At 41.3% G+C, this 20,156-nt stretch overlaps 1 protein-coding gene across 13 annotated transcripts in view; it reads left to right on the forward strand.

Annotated features, from left to right (window-relative positions):
• Window positions 1-20,031, forward strand: part of RIMBP2 (RIMS binding protein 2) — a 358,745-nt gene extending 338,714 nt beyond the window's left edge. For 5 of the 13 annotated variants that reach the window (XM_029057608.2, XM_039910272.1, XM_039910263.1 and 2 more), the window contains 11 exons: window positions 346-504; window positions 2,753-3,496; window positions 5,003-5,120; window positions 9,310-9,462; window positions 11,718-11,902; window positions 12,159-12,327; window positions 13,333-13,398; window positions 14,729-14,832; window positions 15,676-15,747; window positions 16,147-16,278; window positions 18,459-20,031. In XM_029057608.2, the coding sequence (XP_028913441.1) occupies window positions 346-504; window positions 2,753-3,496; window positions 5,003-5,120; window positions 9,310-9,462; window positions 11,718-11,902; window positions 12,159-12,327; window positions 13,333-13,398; window positions 14,729-14,832; window positions 15,676-15,747; window positions 16,147-16,278; window positions 18,459-18,647 (2,091 nt within the window). In that variant the 3' untranslated portion in view covers window positions 18,648-20,031. Of the gene's footprint in view, window positions 1-345; window positions 505-2,752; window positions 3,497-5,002; window positions 5,121-9,309; window positions 9,463-11,717; window positions 11,903-12,158; window positions 12,328-13,332; window positions 13,399-14,728; window positions 14,833-15,675; window positions 15,748-16,146; window positions 16,279-16,788 lie in introns of all 13 variants that reach the window. The other 8 variants (XM_039910269.1, XM_039910266.1, XM_039910265.1 and 5 more) reach the window with 8 other exon arrangements.
• The last annotated feature ends 125 nt before the right edge of the window (window positions 20,032-20,156 follow it).

Consider the following 20,156-nt stretch of genomic DNA (forward strand, 5'->3'; position numbering starts at 1 on the left):
GGCACTCAGGAACTCATTACGTCCCATCAATCCTGAATCGTACTATCCCAAGTGCTTAGTACAGCGCTCTGCACACACTAAGCACTCAATAATTACGATCGATGATAATCAGTCCTCTAAACTGGACGCTGCCTTTGGGCAGGGAATGTGTCTTCCATCTCTGTTGTACTCTCCCAAGGGTTTAGTACAGTGCTCTGCACACAGTAAGCTCTCAATAAATGCCTTTTATTGACATCAACAAATTGGTTGATTGAGACAGGTGCCGGTGGCGGGGAGAAGCGCTCGTTTCTTCAGCTTTGCTCTCCGTGCAGTCCCTTCTCCACTCAATATTTTCTGCTCTTCCAGTCACACTACTGCCATGGGGAGGAATACCCCACAGAAAGCAGCAGGGGCTCCGATCTGTCCGACATCATGGAAGAAGATGAGGAAGAGCTCTATTCCGAGATGCAACTGGAGGATGGAGGGCGTAGGCGTCTGAGCGGCACCTCCCACAATGCCCTCAAGGTAGGCAGGCCGGGGGGTGGGCGGGAGCAGACGACCCGGGCCTTCCGTTTCCTCTGCGGCTCCTTTGTTAAAACTGACTTTTATTTCCGTTGTTCGTTGGATTAATCGGCTTTGGACAGCATGGTTCCAAGTGGTCCCTAAACTGCCATTGGAAGCATGTGGATTTGGATTCGCTTCTCTCTTACTTGTACATCTGCATCAAGAGTGACCCGCGACTCTCCTCCTCTCCCTCCTCATCCCCAAAGTCTCCCCACGAGAGGGGAATGATGGGGATTGGGGGACGGAGGGGAAGGCTCTCTGTCGACCGGCTGAGGTTTGGAGATATTCACCCGGGGAAAGCCCGCGAGAGCTCTGGGGACCCGAGTGTCATCCCAAATGGAGGGAGATTCCACGGTTTCACTCTGGTAGAGGTCAAGGGTCCAATTTCCCAAAAGCCCAGGGGGACGCTTGGGCCTGAAAGGAGCTCAGCACTGAGCAGTTTCAATACGGGCAGGAAGCCAGCATCCAAATCTGACCGCCTACTTGGTGACGACTTGCATAGGTACAGGCTGACTCAAGTTCTCTTCACCAAGGCTCTGTGACTTTCCTTTGACAATGCATTATCCTCCCCCTCCACCCCATGCAGCTAAAGAATGTGCCCAATCCCCTTGCAGATAAACATCATTGCAGCCCCTATCATTTCTTCTTCAGTGAACTTTAAACACCAGCTCGGATTTCTTGACACTATCTGAAGTTATGCTGTTTCGTGCTCTTTTCAAAATGGTCTTTCCTGTTTCGGTCTTTCAGCTAACAGTTGGCCGTCTTGAGAGCCGAACATCTTTTTTTATTAATTTGGCCCCGTCTTTATTTGACAAATATTGACTTCCACCTTCCCAACCTCCTTGAAACACTCACTGCTCAGGACACATATCAGATTGCAAAGCCAACGGGATTCAAATATAGCTCCTTCTGAATCTCGTTGACCAACTGAAAACTCTTTCAATTATTTGGGGTTGAGCTCCAGGATACTTGACAGAATTTTTTGGTTTTGCTAGATGAAATACCCATTTGCGCAGCTGCTGTGCAAATGGAATCTGACAAGCTTTCCCTATTTCCCATGAGGCTCTTTCCATCCTTTTGCATCTCTGAGAGTACACTTGCCTAGCTACCCAAGGAACCTCCTCTGTGATAAACTATGCCCAATCCAGCAGTAATATTTATTCGGCATTTCCTGGGCTGAGGACTGTACTAAGCGCTTGGGATAGTGCAATAGAAATAGCAAACATGATCTGTACCCTCAATTTTATTGACTAAGGAATAGTCACCCTCTCTCTCCCAGGAAAAATGGTCAGGAGACCCAGAAAGGAAGTTCATTGATAATGTTTTCTCTCCTTTTCTCTGAACACCACGTTCAGGTTACCACACGTGGACTAAGGAAGTCTTGCCTCCCGTGTGGAGGTACAGTGGACCCAACTCCCTCTAGAATCCCCTTACCACATAGAGCTTGGGCTGGACTTCCTCCCACAAAAAAAAGATTCCTCCATTTTTCACTCTCATATATCTAAGAAGAAGCTACACAAGAAGCTTTCTTCAGCCACTCATCTTCACTGTGTTATTTCTTATCTCCATCTGCTTTGTATGGATGCCATTTGTCTGTGGCCCAGGAAAAGAGTTTGTCTGTTTTAAGGAATAATTGGATTCACGACAGCTCAGGTGAAGACAGACGTAAACAGTTTATAGATAGGTACCTAAGTGCTGTGGGGCTAATACCAAATGCCCAAAGGTCACAGATTCAAGTGGTAGCAAGAGGCCCCATCACTCTTGATGGATGATCACTGCCCTAGGCTGGCACTCATGGAGACCATCCAGGCCCGGTAATTTGGATTCCTCTACTTCTCCAGGCTCTGGAGAAATTGCCACAGTCAGTCCTACTTCATGATTCAACCCAACTGGGCCAGTTTACTTGCACTCATTTCCTTCTTTTAGCTGCATGGTTTTTAGTTAATGTCACAACTCTCCATTCTGTAACCTGCCGTTTCTCTGACATCTATTTTTGAACCACGTTTTTGTTTTCACAGTGTCCCATTCAGAGCATGGCGTGTCCCCTTCACCGAGTAAACCGCATGCCTTCCATTTGCCATTGCCTCTGAGACTAATCCTGTCTTTATTTTTTCTTTCCTTCCCCTTCCCCCCCACCAACCCCATTTTATTTTTTTATCACATACTATTTTTTGTTCTGTACCAATTTTTAACATCACATATTCTTAAGGAGAGCTATCACAGTAAGATCACTGAGGCGGCTTTTTTGGAACAGCCTGAATATCCCCCACAGACCCATCACAGTAAAAAACTTTTCAGTATTCCAGAAGTGGCCGAAGAGGATGGAGACTATTCCGAACTCCTGCACAGACAGGGCTTAGGGATTTCCGACAGAAGGAAAGCCGCGATAGCTAGACAGCCCAGATCCCCTAGGGTCGGCGTTGAAGATACATCCCAGCGGGGTTTCTGGTCTCCGGGCAAGCACAGAACTTCAGGAACTGCGGCCCGGGGAGAGGGTTTTGTTTCTGAGGATAAGGGGTGCAAGTTCTGTAGATCTCTCACCAGGAGCCCAGACAGCGGGCTCGACTGTGGAAGTGAGGAGGAAGAAACCAGGTTTAGTTTCAGGAATGTTCACAGTATGACTTCGTCCGGTCCGGCACCGAACAGCTGTACAGGGTCGAGTCACTGCTCGTGTAAGAAAAGCCAGAGGCTTTTGCTGAGCCGGAGAAGAACTCTTACCCGCCAGAGCAGCGTAGAAGAAGACTTTGGAGATTTCCCTGTTCCCTTCGAAGTTGGCCAGGACGATGAAGCCAGACGTAGCCGTGAAAAGCCCCACCCCCAGAAATACACTAGGAGAGAGCTCTCCACTCCCAGAGAGATGGTGTGTGCCCGGAAGACCACTGTAAAAATAACAGACAGGAGGGCAGCTGTCCCACTTGCAAAATCACCTCCCAGAGAGGCAGAAGATTACGTGGTGTGTGAAATAAAACTTCCTTCTTTCATCCGCTTTTGCCAAATCAACATTTTCTTTCATTCATTTTCTTGGTATCCACCCTTGGGATCTCTCCACTAGTTTTCTCTTTAGTTCTCCATACATTTTTTGATTGATCAAGTCACATTGCTTATATTTTGGGTTTTTAACCAGCTAAGATTCTCTTTAATTTGCTTACAATAATGATCCACAGAATAAGTTACGATAATGGCTGCTTTTATTAAAGGACAACTGAATCTAAATTTTAATTAAGGGTTAGCTGAACTATAATTATCGAAAGTTTGGCTTTCATTGTATTTAAACGTTTGTTATAATTAATTCATTGTAATTATTGATGAAAGCATTTAGCTAGTTTGCACTGATTTAAATGAAAATATCCTGGAAGGTCCGTATGTTCATATGGTTTCTAGAGTGTCTTTCTCATAATTACAGAATGAGTTTTTCCATTGTCAGCCCTTGTTTCTGGTCCATAAACCATCTTCCCACCTGCGCTCAAATGGCAGTCTATTGGTGTCTGGAGACTAGAGCCTTGATCAAGTTCTTCAACCATCTCCATGTGTTTCGGATCATCTTTTCCGCAACTCTCAGTGGACATATAAGCAGGCTTTCCTCCTTTTGTCCCACATCCTTCCACTCACCTGCCCCTTCCCTTCCCAGGGCAGAACATTTACACTTCCCAAATGTGTTCACAAGAGGGCATGGAATAAGAGTCCTTAACCTCCCACATCCCGACCAAGTATCTCCACCAGCCTAAGGGGATGAAAATACAGATTCTGTGAGATTTGTACAAAAGGAGGCACAGCTTCTGTGCTTTGGAGTGTGCAATTTAGCCAATGTCATTTATTCAATATACATTTTAAACCTCTTAGGGGACAAGAAAGGTGGCATTTTTTTTTTCATGAACCAATCTATACATTTAATCTCAAGAGCAAACCCATCTAGGAGTTACTGGGGATTCCACAAATGTATTCCATACACTAGGACTACACTAGAGCTCTCTCAGTCTTTTTCATAATTTAAAGTTCACATCGTGGAAAACCTTTAGCTAAGAAAGTTGGAGAGGCTAATTTTCAAGAAAGTTCTGAAATGCGGACAAGGGCGGAAACATCGCCTTAGGGTGAGAGTTTAGAGCTTCAGGGACAAAATAAACAGTAGAGGGACTTACCTTCACTTGTGTAAAGTAGGGTTTTCTTGTCTCCAGTCCTTTTATATAGATTCTGTAAACACATTAGCAGAGGTCAGAGCAGATGGGCAATTATTTATCCTCAGTGATTCTGTGTTTCACATGACAAAATTAGGCTCTGCAAAATGGTTTTCTCAGGAGAAGCCACACATTTCTCTTGCAGGTTCTTCAGCTAACCTTTCAGTTAAAAGCTAAGTTTAGTTGCCTTTAGTGCTTGTGCTTCGGAACTGAATTGATTTAAAAACCGCTTTGTACCCAGAAGACAACGTAACTTGTGACTCTGTTGTTGTTGTTTTTGTTTTTAGCTTTTAGGAAATCCAGCGTCTGCCGGACGGGCTGATAGGGTGGATCCCACGGGTCGAAGGTTATCTCATGGCAGTGCAGGACCTCAGAGGCCCCGGCCAATGATGGTCCCGTCCATTGGTTAGTTGGCCTGATTGGTGAATTTCTGTTCTTTCTAACTTCAGAGTGGATCTTGGTTCCTTTAACAGAGACGAGAAAAAGAATGGCAACAGACCTCAATTATTCATGATAAAAGAGGACAGGGGCAACAGAGATCAGGAAAATCCACCGACAATCCTCAAAGCCTCATGTTTAGCTCTCAACTTCTCCCTGGCCAAAATTTCATTAGGGCTGCTACCAAGCAGGAACATTTACCAGATGAGAATTCTCCCTCTGCTCCCTTCCGTTGCCCTCCTTCCAGTGAGGCGCTAAGAAGCCGAGAGATGGTTAAGAACTAGGCATCGGGAGGAAAGTGAAAAAAGAGGCACTGAAAAATTGACAAGCCGGTTAGACAATCGGTCTTTGAATAATTGAGAGTTGCCTGCGGTAATAAACTCTTCAGGTTGATTGAACACGTTTACCTAGAAAAACGTATCGCTGATTCAGATTCTAAAATTAGTTGCCATGGAGAATCCATTTAGACCTTGGCTGATAAGAACTAAAACATAAAGCCTCCAAAAGAGAAATACTTCGTAAGTTACGGTGGCGAAACTTCAAATCTGTGCTCCCTTCCATTCATCTAGCCATCCCTCCATTCATCGCTCATCATCCCCCATTCAGTTTCCATTCTCTTAACAACTTTTTGGAATTGAGGCGGTTCAAGGGAAGTTATCATTTGAGCCCTCTAATCAATACTACTCAAAGGAATGTGTGGGAGTGGCCAGATTGAAACGCACTGTCTCTGTGACTAGCTGGCTTCATTCTGATGAAATCATGGCCTAAAGCCAAAGGGTGATCTTCCAAACATTCCAAAAAGTAGTCTCCGTAAGATAATGGAATCCAGGCATTCAGCTCAAGAAGATTTTTTTTCCCCAAAGAGTGCGGGTACACGCACTCTCCCTCTCTCTCTCACACACACAAACACACACACCCATTCCTCACACCCGTAGACTCTGCCATGGCAAAGTTAACTCCTAGCAGGATTTCAGATGCAAAAATAATTAACAGGAACCACAGTGTTCTGTTTTTATAATGCAGACTCATACAGTGATTGAAAGATGCCTTTGGAGCATCTGATCAGAAGACAGCATAAACCTTTAATGACCAAAATTCATCCATAGAATTTCAACTCCAATAGAAAAGATAAACCAGCTTTTACCTTTACTTATGCAGTTGGAGCAGTCTCCAGCTCCTGCACTTCCAATTTTGAGGATGATTCATCGATTCAACTTCCAACAGCAGACCTCTGATCAAATCTTGGGACCTTTATTTAAATTCAGCTGGTACTTTCATTTAGTGAAAAATTATCCACATTCCCGATAATAACAATAACAACAATAATAATGTAGATTGTGATATTTGGTAAGAGCTTGCTCTATGCTAAGTGTTGGGGTAGACACAATATAACTTATTTGGACACAGCCCCTGTTTCACATGGGGCGTGCTGCCTAAGAAGAGATCACGCCAATCTAGATGAGAATTCTCTGTGTGGACATGACTTAAAATCTGTGTAGGCACATTTAAGTGACCTATCAGAGCTAGGGCATTTAAACAAACGCTGGGACCAATGAAAGATTCCTCAGGGCTAGACGTAGTTAAGAATCTTTTTTTTTTTTGGTCTAAAGATGGCTACTGAATTCTGTTTCATGATCATTTTAGCAGGCAGCATTTGAAAAAGGGCTGCCCACTAGCAAGATCCGTTTAATGATTTCCTTAATCAATCAAATAGTGGCATTTATTGAGCTCTTACTGTGTGCAGAGCACAATATAGCAGGCGAAAAAGACGATTAGCTTATAAATGTAGGATTACCAGCTGCACTTGAATCCCCCCGCCTTGCGCTCTGACTACTTCGAGACTGCTCTGACGATGAAGTTGGAAGCAAGTGAATCTCTGCAGCCTCGCCTCGAAAGCACGGTCTTCAGAAGCAGGGCTGTACCATTTTAAAGGAACCACAACACCTGAAAATGGATGGAGCTTTCGAAGGGGACGTATAACCAAACCGCCCCCGTATAAAGATCACGCTGTGGGTAATGATGTCGGGCCAAGGAATTCCGAGGCATTTCCGTAATCGAATCGTACGGTGTCTACCGAAAGAGATCACACATAAGAGTTGAAAGGGTAAACGTTCCCAAAGCTGGCGATGCAGTCCTGTTTGTAAGATTTAACAGAGCATTTGATGCGTAGATGGAGTATGCTTAGTTCTCCTATAAGGTGGCGGTTACCTCCTTGATGGAGCCCCACATTAAGGAAAACTTGTGTTACGGCACAAGTGCCTTGACTGCGCCGTGTGGTTGGCCTTTAAGTTCTTCCAGCAGCACATCATGTTCTATCCAGGGAGATACACACTGTTGGAAGAATATTCCCAGACTTCCTACTAGTCTGGTATCCAAAATGCAGAGTACCTTTATTATTATTATTGTTGTGGTATTTGTTAAGCACTTACTTTGTGCCAAGCAATGTTCTACGCGCTGGATAGAGGTTAAACCAAGTCAGACAAAGTCCCTGTCCCACATGGGGCTCCCAGTCCAAGCAAAAGGGAGAACAGGGATTGAGTGCCCATTTTACAGATGAGAAAACTGAGGCAGAGAGAAGTGAAGTGACTTGTTAAGTTCACACGGCAGGCAAACGGTGGATCTGGGATTAGTTCCCAGGTCATCTGAATGCCAGGCGTGTGCTTTTTTCACTAGGTCACGCTGCTCCTCATGAACGAGGAATGTATTGAGAGTATTTGGTTACTGAATATATTTAAAGAATATGCACACCAACTTTAAGGTGAAGCAAAACCTATATCAAAGAACCATCTCGATTTACAGAAAGCAAGAAAGTGGAATTCAATCTATTGTATTTATTGAGTGCTTTCTGTGTTCTAAATGTTTGGGAGAGTACAATAAAACTGAGTCGGTAGACATGCTCCCTACCACCAATAAGCTTAGAGTATAGAAGAAATCCTACCAGAACTTTACTAAGGATTTTTTTTGGATGTGGAAGTTTTCATAGCCTATTACTAATAATAATAATAATAGTATTTATTAAGTGCTTACTATGTGTAGAGCACTGTACTAAGCGCTGGGATAGATACAAGATAATCATGTCCCACAGTGGACTCAGAGTCTATGTAGGAGGAAGAAGAGGTATTAAATCCCCATTCTGTAGACGAGGGAACTGAGGCTCAGAGAAGTTAAGACTTGTCCAGGGTCACACAGCAGACAAGTGGCAGGGCTGGGATTAGAACCCACGTCCTTTGACACCCAGGCCAATGTTCTTTCCATTAGGCCATGCAGAGCTTAGAGATATAAAAACAATTAAACTAAAAATGTAAATACCGTTAGACATTGATGCAAATAGACACAACTCATCAGAGGACCGTGTCAGGTGATTTTATTTTGTTAAATAAGTACGCTGAATTTCTTACTGTGTTGAGTAAGCTTTTACTTTGTCAGTTCCCTGAGGAAATGTAATATTAATGCGTATTATAAAATTGGTATTTCAGCAATATATCTATACCAGTTTACATTGGAGTTAGAGCATACCGGTGGAATCTGCTAAAGATTTGGTACCTAGCAAAGACAATTAGGGAAACTAATTGGATGTTAGCTGGCACTCGTGGATATTGCCAGTTATTGGCCTTCGTATTTTAAAATGACAAAAATTCCACCACCATATCGAACTAAATCCAGGTGGTGTCACTAAGAGAGAGGGGCCTCTGAACTGTAATAAATTGCTTCATGGCCACATTTAATTGTGGTAGCTGGGGTGGGGGCTTTTGGAGATAATTATTTTTTTTCAAATTACCCATCATTAAACCTATTTCTGGTTCTTCGATGTCCATGCCAAAGAGACTGATTACATTAGTTTATCTGTAGAAAAAAGAAAAGATAAGATTTAACAAACTGGAGGAATATACTCCCGGAGATCCACAGTATCCTACTTATTCACAGTTGTTTCAGATTTAAACATCCATTGGAGGATTGCAGAGAAGTTTGGAAATGTGTAGACAGTAACTGAAAGCCTGGACAGAATTTAAAATGTGAAGACGGGCCCTTTTTAAAAGGAAATTCCCCTGTCCCCTCCTCCCCTTCACCCCCCTCCCATTCTCCACGGTCCTCAGTTCTCCCCCACAGCAGAAGCTTTGAAAGTATGTTTAATAGATCATTCCCTTTCTCTTCGTAGAAATTACAATGGACAGTAACAGTGAAGGCGGTCGGTCTCGGTCAGGTAGTGAGGGAAATATTTCACCTGTAAAAGAAGAAGCTTATTATCGCAGCATGGGTGGACACCAGAAACGGCCTCTCCAGCGAGCCATGGCCTCTGACCTTAGATACGGTATGCCAAAACTTCTTCATCCTTTATGCCAAAGACGCATTTTAGAACTGCGTGTTAATAAACTCCATGTCTGTGACAACATTGCATGCAATGACGGAATATGAGGAGAATTTACGCTTGAGCCAAAACTGAAGCAGCGTTGGTAAGTTTCCCCCAGTCTTTCTCTGGGATGAGGAAGAGACCAAATGACTCACTCTAGTAACGATTGCGATGAACTTTCTAGGCTGAAAAGAAACCAGAGAATACTGCAGTACGTGAACTTCTGGGAAGCTGCCTCCAGGGTTATTTAGAGCCATTAAGCCTGTAGTTGAGCTGTCGATCAATCAATCGTATTTATTGAGCACTTACTGTGTGCGGAGCATTGTAGTAAGAGCTTGGGAGAGTACATTACAACAGAGTTGGTAGACACATTCCCTGCCCATAACGAGCTCACAGTATTAGAGGGGGAGACAGACAATATAAAAAAAAAAATTACAGATATGGACGTAAGTGCTGCGGGGCTGAGGGAGGGGTGGATAAGGGGAGTAAATCAGGTCACCGCAGAAGCCGCGTGGGAAAAGAGGAAATGAAGGCTTAGTCGAGGAAGACCGTAGTGCTGAATTTCTCTGTAATGACAAAGTCAGCTGTCACTGCCAGGGAAGCTCATAGAGGCCAAAGTGTCGGAGCAGCGCTGGCCCGTGGCTTGACCCGGGGATCTTCCCACAGCTAAAAACATCCTGGGCACATCTCGGTTCACCGTTTCTTCTAAAGAAGATAATCGGTGAAAGTACGAGGATGGGAACTTGAACCAAATTCATGTTATAAATTCTAATTGAGGTAGCTGAATCCAGAACTGCCTGCCCCACCCTATCGCTAATACTGCTCTGCCTCTATCATCACAGAAGTAACGGCATTTGCCGCACAAACTCCTAAATTTTCATAGCTTGTTCTGGGATGGTCGGTTTCACAAGCAAAGGGGAAAAGTGGTCAGAACTTGTGTGGAATCCTTCAATAACGCAAATAGAAGCCAATGTAAAATATTAAAGAAACCAGTGACACCTACTTTAGTAGAAAACCAATACTCCATAATCATATGTATTTGCGGGACAAACTATAAAACTTTAAATTTGAAATGGGCCACCAACTGTTGTTGGAGCTCTAAATGTTCTGAAAACAGAGTTGGTATAACTAGACTAGCTAGCTCACGGTCTTTAAAACCACACAGTTTAGGTGAGTAAAATGAGATTTTGAACTGAATTCATTTGATAAATGAAAAAAAAAAGAAAAGCTTAAAGCCTCTTCGGAAGAAACCATCGTGTTTTGTGCCCATTACCTCTCCTCTTTCGTCTTCCTGGATCCTATCTTCCCCACTTTCTGTTCTCTGTGCTAGGACACGACTTCCTTGGCTGGGCCTGCCTTTTGCCTTCTCTGCCTTTCTTTTTGATCTTGAATTTGTTCACTCAGCCCTCTTCTGGTGCTCCGAACTCCAATACCCTAGGGTTCACCTAAACCTAACCACTATCACAGTTTGCGATTGTTGTTTTTTGTAGGTTTTTTGCAGTTACAAAATGAGCCGCCCCAAGACTGAGTTAGTTATTTTTAATTGGCTCGGGAATGAATGTTCAGGTGAAAACTGAACAACTGGGAAACCATTTTTTATAGCCCAGCTTATGCCCAAACCATCTCATTGTTAAAACTACTTCAGGAAGTGTTTTAACTAATTAGTCATCTAATTTTGGTTAATCTCCAAAATGCACCTTTTAATATTCCATGTGCTTTATCTTTTATACTGTGAAAGATATGACAGATTGCCAGGAAATATTATAAAATGCATTTTTCCGGCACAGAAGCTGTGGATGCATTTCCTTATGTTTTAATACACACCAGAGGAATAAATTTTTCATCCCTCCTTCTATGGCCTGTCACCACCTAGTCATTTACACAGTTTTACATTTTCCTCTGCATGCTTCTTTTATTTATCTAGAGTAGTTAACCAATTATATGATGACCCTTTTTTCCAGTTTCTTAAGCTTCTTTAATTTCTTCTACCTGGGTTCATGTTTGTGTGCTTGGGATGATTCTCTACTTGCATGGTGCTTTTTTTTTTAATTTAAAGAGCAAAAGAAAAATGGAATGCCTACTGAACTCAGTCAGCTGACCCATTGTTGTTTTGAACGTTCTCTCTCTCAAAGCCGCAGAGATGCATTTCTCAATAAAACAGATCAGGCAGTGGCAAGACTCAATGAGTAGTTTATCTGTTTGCAATGTATTTATAGATGGATACTGCAGTCGGGACCGCCTGTCTCCGGATGTTTACGAAGAGTCTGAAACAGACCCTGGTGCCGAGGACATTTCCGCCCGAATATTTGTTGCTCTCTTTGACTATGATCCACTCACAATGTCCCCCAATCCAGATGCTGCTGAGGAGGAGCTGCCATTTAAGGAGGGACAGATCATTAAGGTGGGAGAAAAATGGCTAATTGTCATGCTTAGTGCTGGTCTGGATGGCAAGAGGTTCTTCATGGTACTACTTCCTGAGAGAACCATGAGAGGCTTTAACATGGGTTTAGATGCTCCAAGGGATAAATCAGCTAAATATCCTCGGGACTGTCCTTGAGTAAATGGACAAGGCCTAATACTAACTTGATGTCCGTTAGTCGAACAAGTGCGGCCACCTTGACTGATGCTAACGTGTTGGTTCTTAAATGGTGTGTTAGGTTTACGGTGATAAAGATGCTGATGGATTCTACCGTGGGGAAACCTGTGCAAGACTTGGCCTTATTCCTTGTAACATGGTCTCTGAAATCCAAGCAGATGATGAAGAAATGATGGATCAGCTTCTTAAACAAGGCTTTCTCCCTTTGAATACACCCGTGGAAAAAATCGGTAAGAGACAATGTTTTGCCCCATAATTTGGGGCTGATACCTTGGCTGTGCTTGTTTTGGCTTTCCTATTACAGAGCAGATGCATATGGATTTTAGAGCAAACTAGCGCTTTGAGGGATCCACTCTGTGCCAGCGCTTGATTACATTTCAAACGTTGTGTTCTTTTTTTTTCTGAAAATCTTCAACATTTAGGCTGTTTTGGTATAAAGACCTCTCTTTGAGTCCTCCCTGCCATCTTACCGAGATATTTCTGGGCACAGACAACCCCTCGGCTTGGAAGAATGCAGTGCTATATTGCTTGATAACTGACAGTCCCACAGCGACAAAGCATAAAAGGATGATGCCTAGTTTGATATGGTTTTATTCTTTATGCATTATCGTACTACCTGCCATCAGTGGAAATGGATGATGGCCAAGGGTTATACCTTTCATTCTTCAAAATGTTGACTACAGCAGCTTCTCCAGTTTCATTTAGATAGGAGTTTATCGGCGATCATTCTTCTATCTTCAACTAATTCGACTGAATAGCTGTCCTAAACCAGTTCTCTGTTGAGCAGAACCTTTTCCCAGTTAAACTAAATGACTTCTACCAGAAACTTGTCTTTTTTTAATGTAAGGAGGAAATCTAATTCCATAAACTCCTTAATCTCCCCCCTCAAAAAACACTACTGAAAGAAATTGTTTATAACCAATTATTCAACTTAAATATTCCACGTTTAGTTTATAAATGGGGTATTTTCATTCGGACCAACTGCTTAACACCAAAATTCTGCAATTCCAAGAATTTGTTCAGTTGTCCTTAAGTATGAAAATACAAATGAACTCCTGGTCTCTTTTGGTGTTAAACCCTTTTGTCTCAAATTTAAATCTACCCCTACAATGCCGTGTTCAATATGAATATAGTTTGCTTAATCCTTTGCCCACATTAAATCCTTGAGATTTAAGAACTTTGAACAGCTTCACATCTTCTCCTCTCTTTTATATTTATGCGTTCCTTACCTGAAGTCAACTGTGACCGTTTCAAAGAGAGCACACGCTCTGTACATCGCAGATCCAGAAAGTCTAAACGAGGTCTGTGCCAAAAACACATAACTTGATTCACGCTATAAATTAGGTGAAATGCATTGAGCTGTTTAGATTTACTTTTAATGCATTTTTTTTCTTTTCTTCGGATGAGAGATCCTTGGCATCCAATCATGACTACGTCCTTGTTTCATCAACTCCCTAGTAAATATGCCAAGGGGACTCTCCCCTTCCCAAAGCACACAAACTTGAGGTGATCAGATTCGCGTTAAGGGAGGGGCGGGGTGGCTGGGAGGGGGACGGGGGAGTATAGTTGTTTTGGGACTATTCCCCTGCCATTCATACGTTCACTTTCTTTCTCCCTCTGTTTGCTCTTCGCCTCACACTCCCAAAGTGGCTCATAAAATAACATTAACTCATCTTTGCCTTCAGAGATGGAACATCTCCTTAATTACGTAGCTAGGTGACATCAAAGGAAAACTACACACCCTTCTTTCCTTCTGGAGACTGAGAGTATAACCCCTCTTCCTGCATACCTCCCACCCACCCTCCCTTCAAATGCCAATCCTGGTCCTCTGGAGCTTGAATTTTAAGATTGTTCCCAAACCCAGATTTCTGTGTGGCAACATATGCTATGCTTATTCACTACATCAGACGAGCCGTCTCTATTGTAAGTAAAACTAACAAGCATGTTTCTCTTCTCATTGCACCACCCACCCTCCATCTTCAATTTTTAAATTAAGCGTACCCCAGACTTCCCAGTAAATGTTCGACTTTATAAAGACTGCATCTAACTTTTGGGGAAAACCATTAGCTTTGCTTTTTTCCTTGTTTCAAGGAGATCTGTACGTTTGAAGATCACTGAAACGTAATTCTGCTGCGTATAAAGCAATGGAAAGAAATTTCCGTTGCTTTTTACCATTTGCCCTGGATAGTTTCCATTTGACTGCCTTTCCTGGAGTGGCTGCAGCACCGAGAGCGGCTTGCTCCCTTGGGGAAAATGGCAGCTGCAAACAAGAATTTGGCCATCTCATTCTTCTGTGATTTTCCTAAGTTATCCCATTTCCTTCACCCCATCCCACCAAAATATTTGCAGGAGAAAAATTTCAACTGCCGCTAGTACGGAATCGAGACAATCCAAGGCAACTGATAAAAAGGATAGAAAAACACCAAACAATTGTCTTGAGGGTGCACGCTCTGCTTTTGAATAATGGTTTGATTCGGTCTGGGTAGGTCTCCTGGGTCTCCTGTCTAGCTTGCTATAGGAGGCGGCCGCTGCACTGTTGAGGAAATAACAAAGGAAAAAGCAAAACTTCACCATGATTTTTTTAAAGGACTTTATGATAGCTTTCCTCTCCTCCCCTTGTGATTGGAACAGAGAGGAACCGACGAAGTGGCAGGCAGCATTGTGTGTCTACAAGGAGAATGGTGGCTCTCTATGATTACGACCCAAGAGAAAGCTCTCCTAACGTTGATGTAGAGGTATTCGCGAAACATGGTTTCAGTTCCTTTATTTCAAAGGTTACCTCTTTAATATGATATGACTGCATGTGGTTGGGTGGATGGGTACCTGAAGGGGACCAGATGAACTGAGTTTTGAGTCTCTCAAAAAAATGACAGAGGCGACTCTTGGTGAGCTCTAGTAATGCAAAGCCCACTGGAGAATCCCCGAAGGTGAAATCTCGAGCCTCCTGAGCACCTAAGGAGCTCGTTATGGTATGTCTTGCTTGGTTAAACTGTTTTTTCCACTTTTAAGTGTCATTTAGGTATCTTCTGGGATTAAGAGCAACACTACAGAATCATACTTCTTAAAAGGAATAATATGTAGGTAGCATGGAAGAGCCCAGAGCTTTTCAACAGAGAATTATGATTACATCATTTTTCTTCATTCACAGCTTGGCCAGGTCCTACTGTGTTTGTTACTTGTTGAAGGCTCCCTGAGCTACTGGGATATAGATCCTTCTTATCATCATCGTTTCTACTTAATATAAACCAGTAAAAGGAGGGCATCTAACCCTACCTCCATGAAGTGGTTTCCTGAAGTTTTTTAAAAAAAGTATTCTGGGGGCTTTCCCGTGGTTGGCAACTGATTTTAAGGCTCGAACGTGCCATTCAGAGCTGTTTTCAGCTGGTATAAGCTAATTATTATTTCAACCCTGAAAGTTTCTATAAGACAAGTGATTTTGGCAACAGGCCACTGAATTTTCACAAATTTTGCTCACCTAATAAGGCCAACATGTTCGTTCTGCTTCAATTTTGCTGTATCTCTCAAAATATCGCTGCGTATGAGAAAACAGACATGCTTTTATTTTCCAATCTCTACAGGCTGAACTAACATTTTGTACAGGAGACATTATAACAGTCTTTGGTGAAATTGATGAAGATGGATTTTACTATGTAAGTTCTTGATATCCCAGAAGACATGGGATAACGGAGCACAGAAAATGTGACTGCCCCATCTTATCTGACAATAACTTCACATTACTTTCTCAGTACAATTCACCATAAAAATTCTACTTCTTGACATGTGCATCAAATCCTGTAAATAAGTAACCCAGATTTAGAACTTTATACTTACCAACAAACATATGAAAGTCATGCAATAGTGTATTTATTTTTTTATAAAGCATAACCATAGGCAATAGCCTCCACCACTGAGGTCCTTTTACCCAAGTCCATTTTGATTCTACTTTATATTCATCCCATTTTGTTCTACTAAACTATTTCACATTAATTTCTCTAAAAAGGAACTGTTGCCGAGAATCATTAACTCTCTTCCGTGTCCCTATGTTGTAGGGTGAACTTAATGGACAAAAAGGTCTGGTTCCTTCAAACTTTCTTGAAGAAGTGCCTGATGATGTAGAAGTCTATCTTTCTGATGCACCCACCCGCTATCAAGATACCCCCATTCGGACAAAGGCAAAAAGGGTAAGCGATTGTATTGAACACTTTTAATTTTTGTCCCAGTTTTTCATATTTCGATGGTCTCAATTTGCACACTGACATTGTTCATCACTAAAATATGTTGGAAAACATGAAACATTTCAGTGCTGTTCCTCCATGGTTCTTCCATAAACTTTCCTAATACTGAATCTCAAATTTTTATTCCATTTTCTTTTGCTTCACCATTTAATGAATTTCATCAGCCTTCTACTCATTAAATACTGAGTCTCAAACAGTACATACTGAACAGAGCGAGGAGCGATAGCTATTCCTTTTAATAGAAACTATAGCTAGAGCCGGTGAGTAACCTTAGACCGTCCTTTTAGGTTTCTCCATTTTATTTCTGATGTTAACATCAGTCCCATGAACATTTTTATGAAATAGGTTATATCCATGTTTAGTGTTTCATTTTTCTTTTATTTCATCACTGCAAGTTTTTCTATATTATATATTTTATATATATTTTTATTTCTTTGCTCATCTGCTTGGAAACAGAAGAAGAGTGTTCATTTCACACCTTAATAAGGCAATGTAGCCTTCACGTAAGTGAGCAACTGAAGATACCAGTAAAGATACCAATTTAAGCTACCTTAAATAGCTAATGCAATTAAGGCTTAACTATGGGATTTTAAAGAAAAGAAATATGTCTCCAAAAAGCATTGGCCCTAAAACTATCAGGATACGATATCTTATCTCAGTTGTGAAACTTAGTGAATTTGAAGTGCCACCGAAACAAATCCTCTTTAAAAGCCAATTCAAGATTTTCCCTCCCCATTATGCATTCTGCTCTCTGCCAGAGGTCAACATTTGGAACATATTTCTTATTGAGCTAAGTGTTTCTGTTTACATAGAGAAGTGTTCCAATGTCTAATTGCTCTAAAAACTGAAGCTGCATATTGCATTGTTGGCCAATCCTGGGATAAGCACAAAGTTTATTGATGGAAAAAAGCACAAAAAGAAAAATCCTCACAAGTAGGATTAGATTAGTTTACAAAAGGTGGTTGGTTACGAATACCACTAACCTCAAATCCCTGCCTAAAAGTACCTGGAAATGTATTTTACAAATGATTATAAAGTTATTCAGGAGTCCATCCACCCTTCAAAAAACACAGTTCTCTATGCTGTCTATATACACCCAATGAGGACAATATCAAACAATATGAACATCATGTTGACTAGTTTTTTGGTATACCAATGCAATAACAAGTGTCATGAAACATGCAGCTCGCAAAATGAATGCATTAGGCTAAACTCTATGGTATCTTCAGGTGTACCTTGGGATGCTTAACTAAATGGTTTTCCATTAGAATTAGACCTTGATTTTAAATCCAAGAAAGCTTGAAGCCCCTTTGCTTTAGTCCCTAATGAACGAGTCCCCCCCCAATGAAACGTTTTTGCTCTTAAAATGCAAGAGGTTCAACAGGTATCCTACAGTATATACCTTATTTAAAACTGGCTAACTGCAATGTTTGATCATTATAGTGGTAGCACTTTGGTTCAACTACTGCCGATGAATTAAATAACATTTTAAATCCTATAGTAGTGTCATCGGCGTTCTTGAAAAGATATCCTCCTCAGTTGAAGTACTAATTGAGCCACCTGAAAAAGAAGGGCCTTTAAGCTTTCTTTGATTGCAATTAAGGTTCATTTTAGTTTTTTTCTTTCAACCAGTGTGCCATCTTCTCAAATATGTATATACAGTATTTTAAATACAGTAGTAGAGTAAAATTCAGAATCTATTTGCTCATATAGACTGCTAGTCTGTGATGATGAGTCTGTTTTACTGTTTATTACTCCAATTACAACATCCCTATTTAGTCTTGCAAGAGACCCTGATAAATTGGGGTTTGATTATCACCCCCTCTCCCCGCCCCCAAGATCAGGTAATTCTTTTAAACATGAACTGAAGGTCTCACCAAACATATGTTTTAAATGACTCAACCATCTCTCACAATCATACTTCTGGGAGATATGTATTATTCCTTACATGGCATGCTTTCAAATCACTGAAAGAAGAAATGAACCAATCCTCTTACCTTTTTTTTTTTTTTGATTTGTTTTGTTTTTTGGGGGGTGGGAAATGGGAAAGACAGTAAGATGTTACCGACTTAAATGCTGTTGTTGGCTTTCAGACATTCAATAAACTATAACAATATACCTAATAGGTTCCTCCTGAGAGTACAGGTACATCAAGGAGAGCACCATCCCCCACAGTCCACCTCCATTCTGGGTCACCTACGTCATCTATGGGTTCTGGTAGTCCTGGGAGAGGCAGGGAAATATCCTCGAAAAAGAAAAAGGGGCTGCTTTCCAAAGGCAAGAAACTGCTGAAAAAACTTGGTGCAGTGAAATGATCCGTAGACTTCTGGACAACCTGGAAAGCTTCCACTCCAAATTAGGGCTTTCATGACTCTACAAGTACTTCGTAAAACAATCTTATGACTATTTCCCCTTTCTGACATCAGTAAGAATGATTCCTTTTTGCACTGGTCCGTTTTAATTAACGGCAAGAATGGAAAAAAAGTGGAATTTTTGCTCTTAAGATCATGTTGCTAATAAGCTTTGTTTTTCAAGGGACGGTTGTGAGGAGTTACTAAGGATCAGGTGGATAAAAGCTATTTGTAGCCCACGACATTCTTGTACTTTCAGTCACTGTATGTTTTCTGTCCACGATTGAACAAGGGGATCAATAAAATTTTCAATTTTTCTCCCTTTTCAAAATGCTTGCCTCACGTTACGCAAATTTCACCAACTCTGGTCTTGAAATTCCTAATTGATTCAGCCTTGATGTTTTGCCTTATTAATGCACAATGATTTGTACTGTCTAATAAATATACAGCGTATACTTTGTATGTGTTGTGCATTCAGTCTTCATTCGCACTGAACAATAGTTGGAAATCAAGTGATGTGTTGTTGACTCCATCAATGTCTGTAATCCATGGGAGTCTGAAAATGTGAATTTTTAAACATTCGAGTTACCTTAGAAAACACACGAGACAGATTCTATGAAAAACTACCCCAATAGAAATTGTTTAGCTACTTCCAGACATTCGAAAATGCATTATAAAGCTTCTGGCATCGGTGTAAAGTTTCAGTTTTCCAACCTGCCAGAAGAGTGTAATTGTCGCTCCCTTAACTGTTCTATCTTGTGGCTGTGCAGTTCTATCTTTTCAGTTCTATCATATGTGTTATTGATGTCAGAGTAAAATGCATGAGGTTGGCTCAGCAGTGAGGAACATTTTGTGTGTGTGTGTGTATATATATATATAAATATATAAAATGTGTATGCACATATATATTATACACAAAAGCTGTTGCCACTGAAAAAAAGCACCCTAAGAAATTCTCAGTCTCTGTAAAAATTTTCCACACTTTTCAGTATTGGCATCTCTGGATCAAAATGAATTTCCAAGTTGGTGGCAGACATGTTTGGCTGTTACTCTTTTCTAATTCTTGTCCACTTGTAAATTGTTTTTACTGTTTATACATACTTTTCAGACTGCCTTTCTTTTGTAATTTATGGAAGGTTTATAACTGAATGATTAAAAGCTTTCCCCCATTGTGTCTTCAAAAGATTACACTGTAAATTACTGTAAAATATTATGCTGTGTGCTAGATTTATAAAAATTAAAAAAAAAGTTACTGGCTGAAATTTGTGGTTACGTATTGTGTGGGCGTATGCATGTGTACAGTTCGTGTAAAATATTTTCTATAAATAAAATTTGATATTTTGTTGAATGTGATTGTTGGGCTCTGTTTAAAGGGTTTGGTTTTTCAGCTTGCCCTTCCTAAGGCACGTAGCACGGTGGAGAGATTAGGTCATTGGCCGCACTTCTATAGAAGAAACCCTAAATCACTTAAAC

This window comes from Ornithorhynchus anatinus, chromosome 2, assembly GCF_004115215.2.
Source record: "Ornithorhynchus anatinus isolate Pmale09 chromosome 2, mOrnAna1.pri.v4, whole genome shotgun sequence".
NCBI classification, from domain to species: domain Eukaryota; kingdom Metazoa; phylum Chordata; class Mammalia; order Monotremata; family Ornithorhynchidae; genus Ornithorhynchus; species Ornithorhynchus anatinus.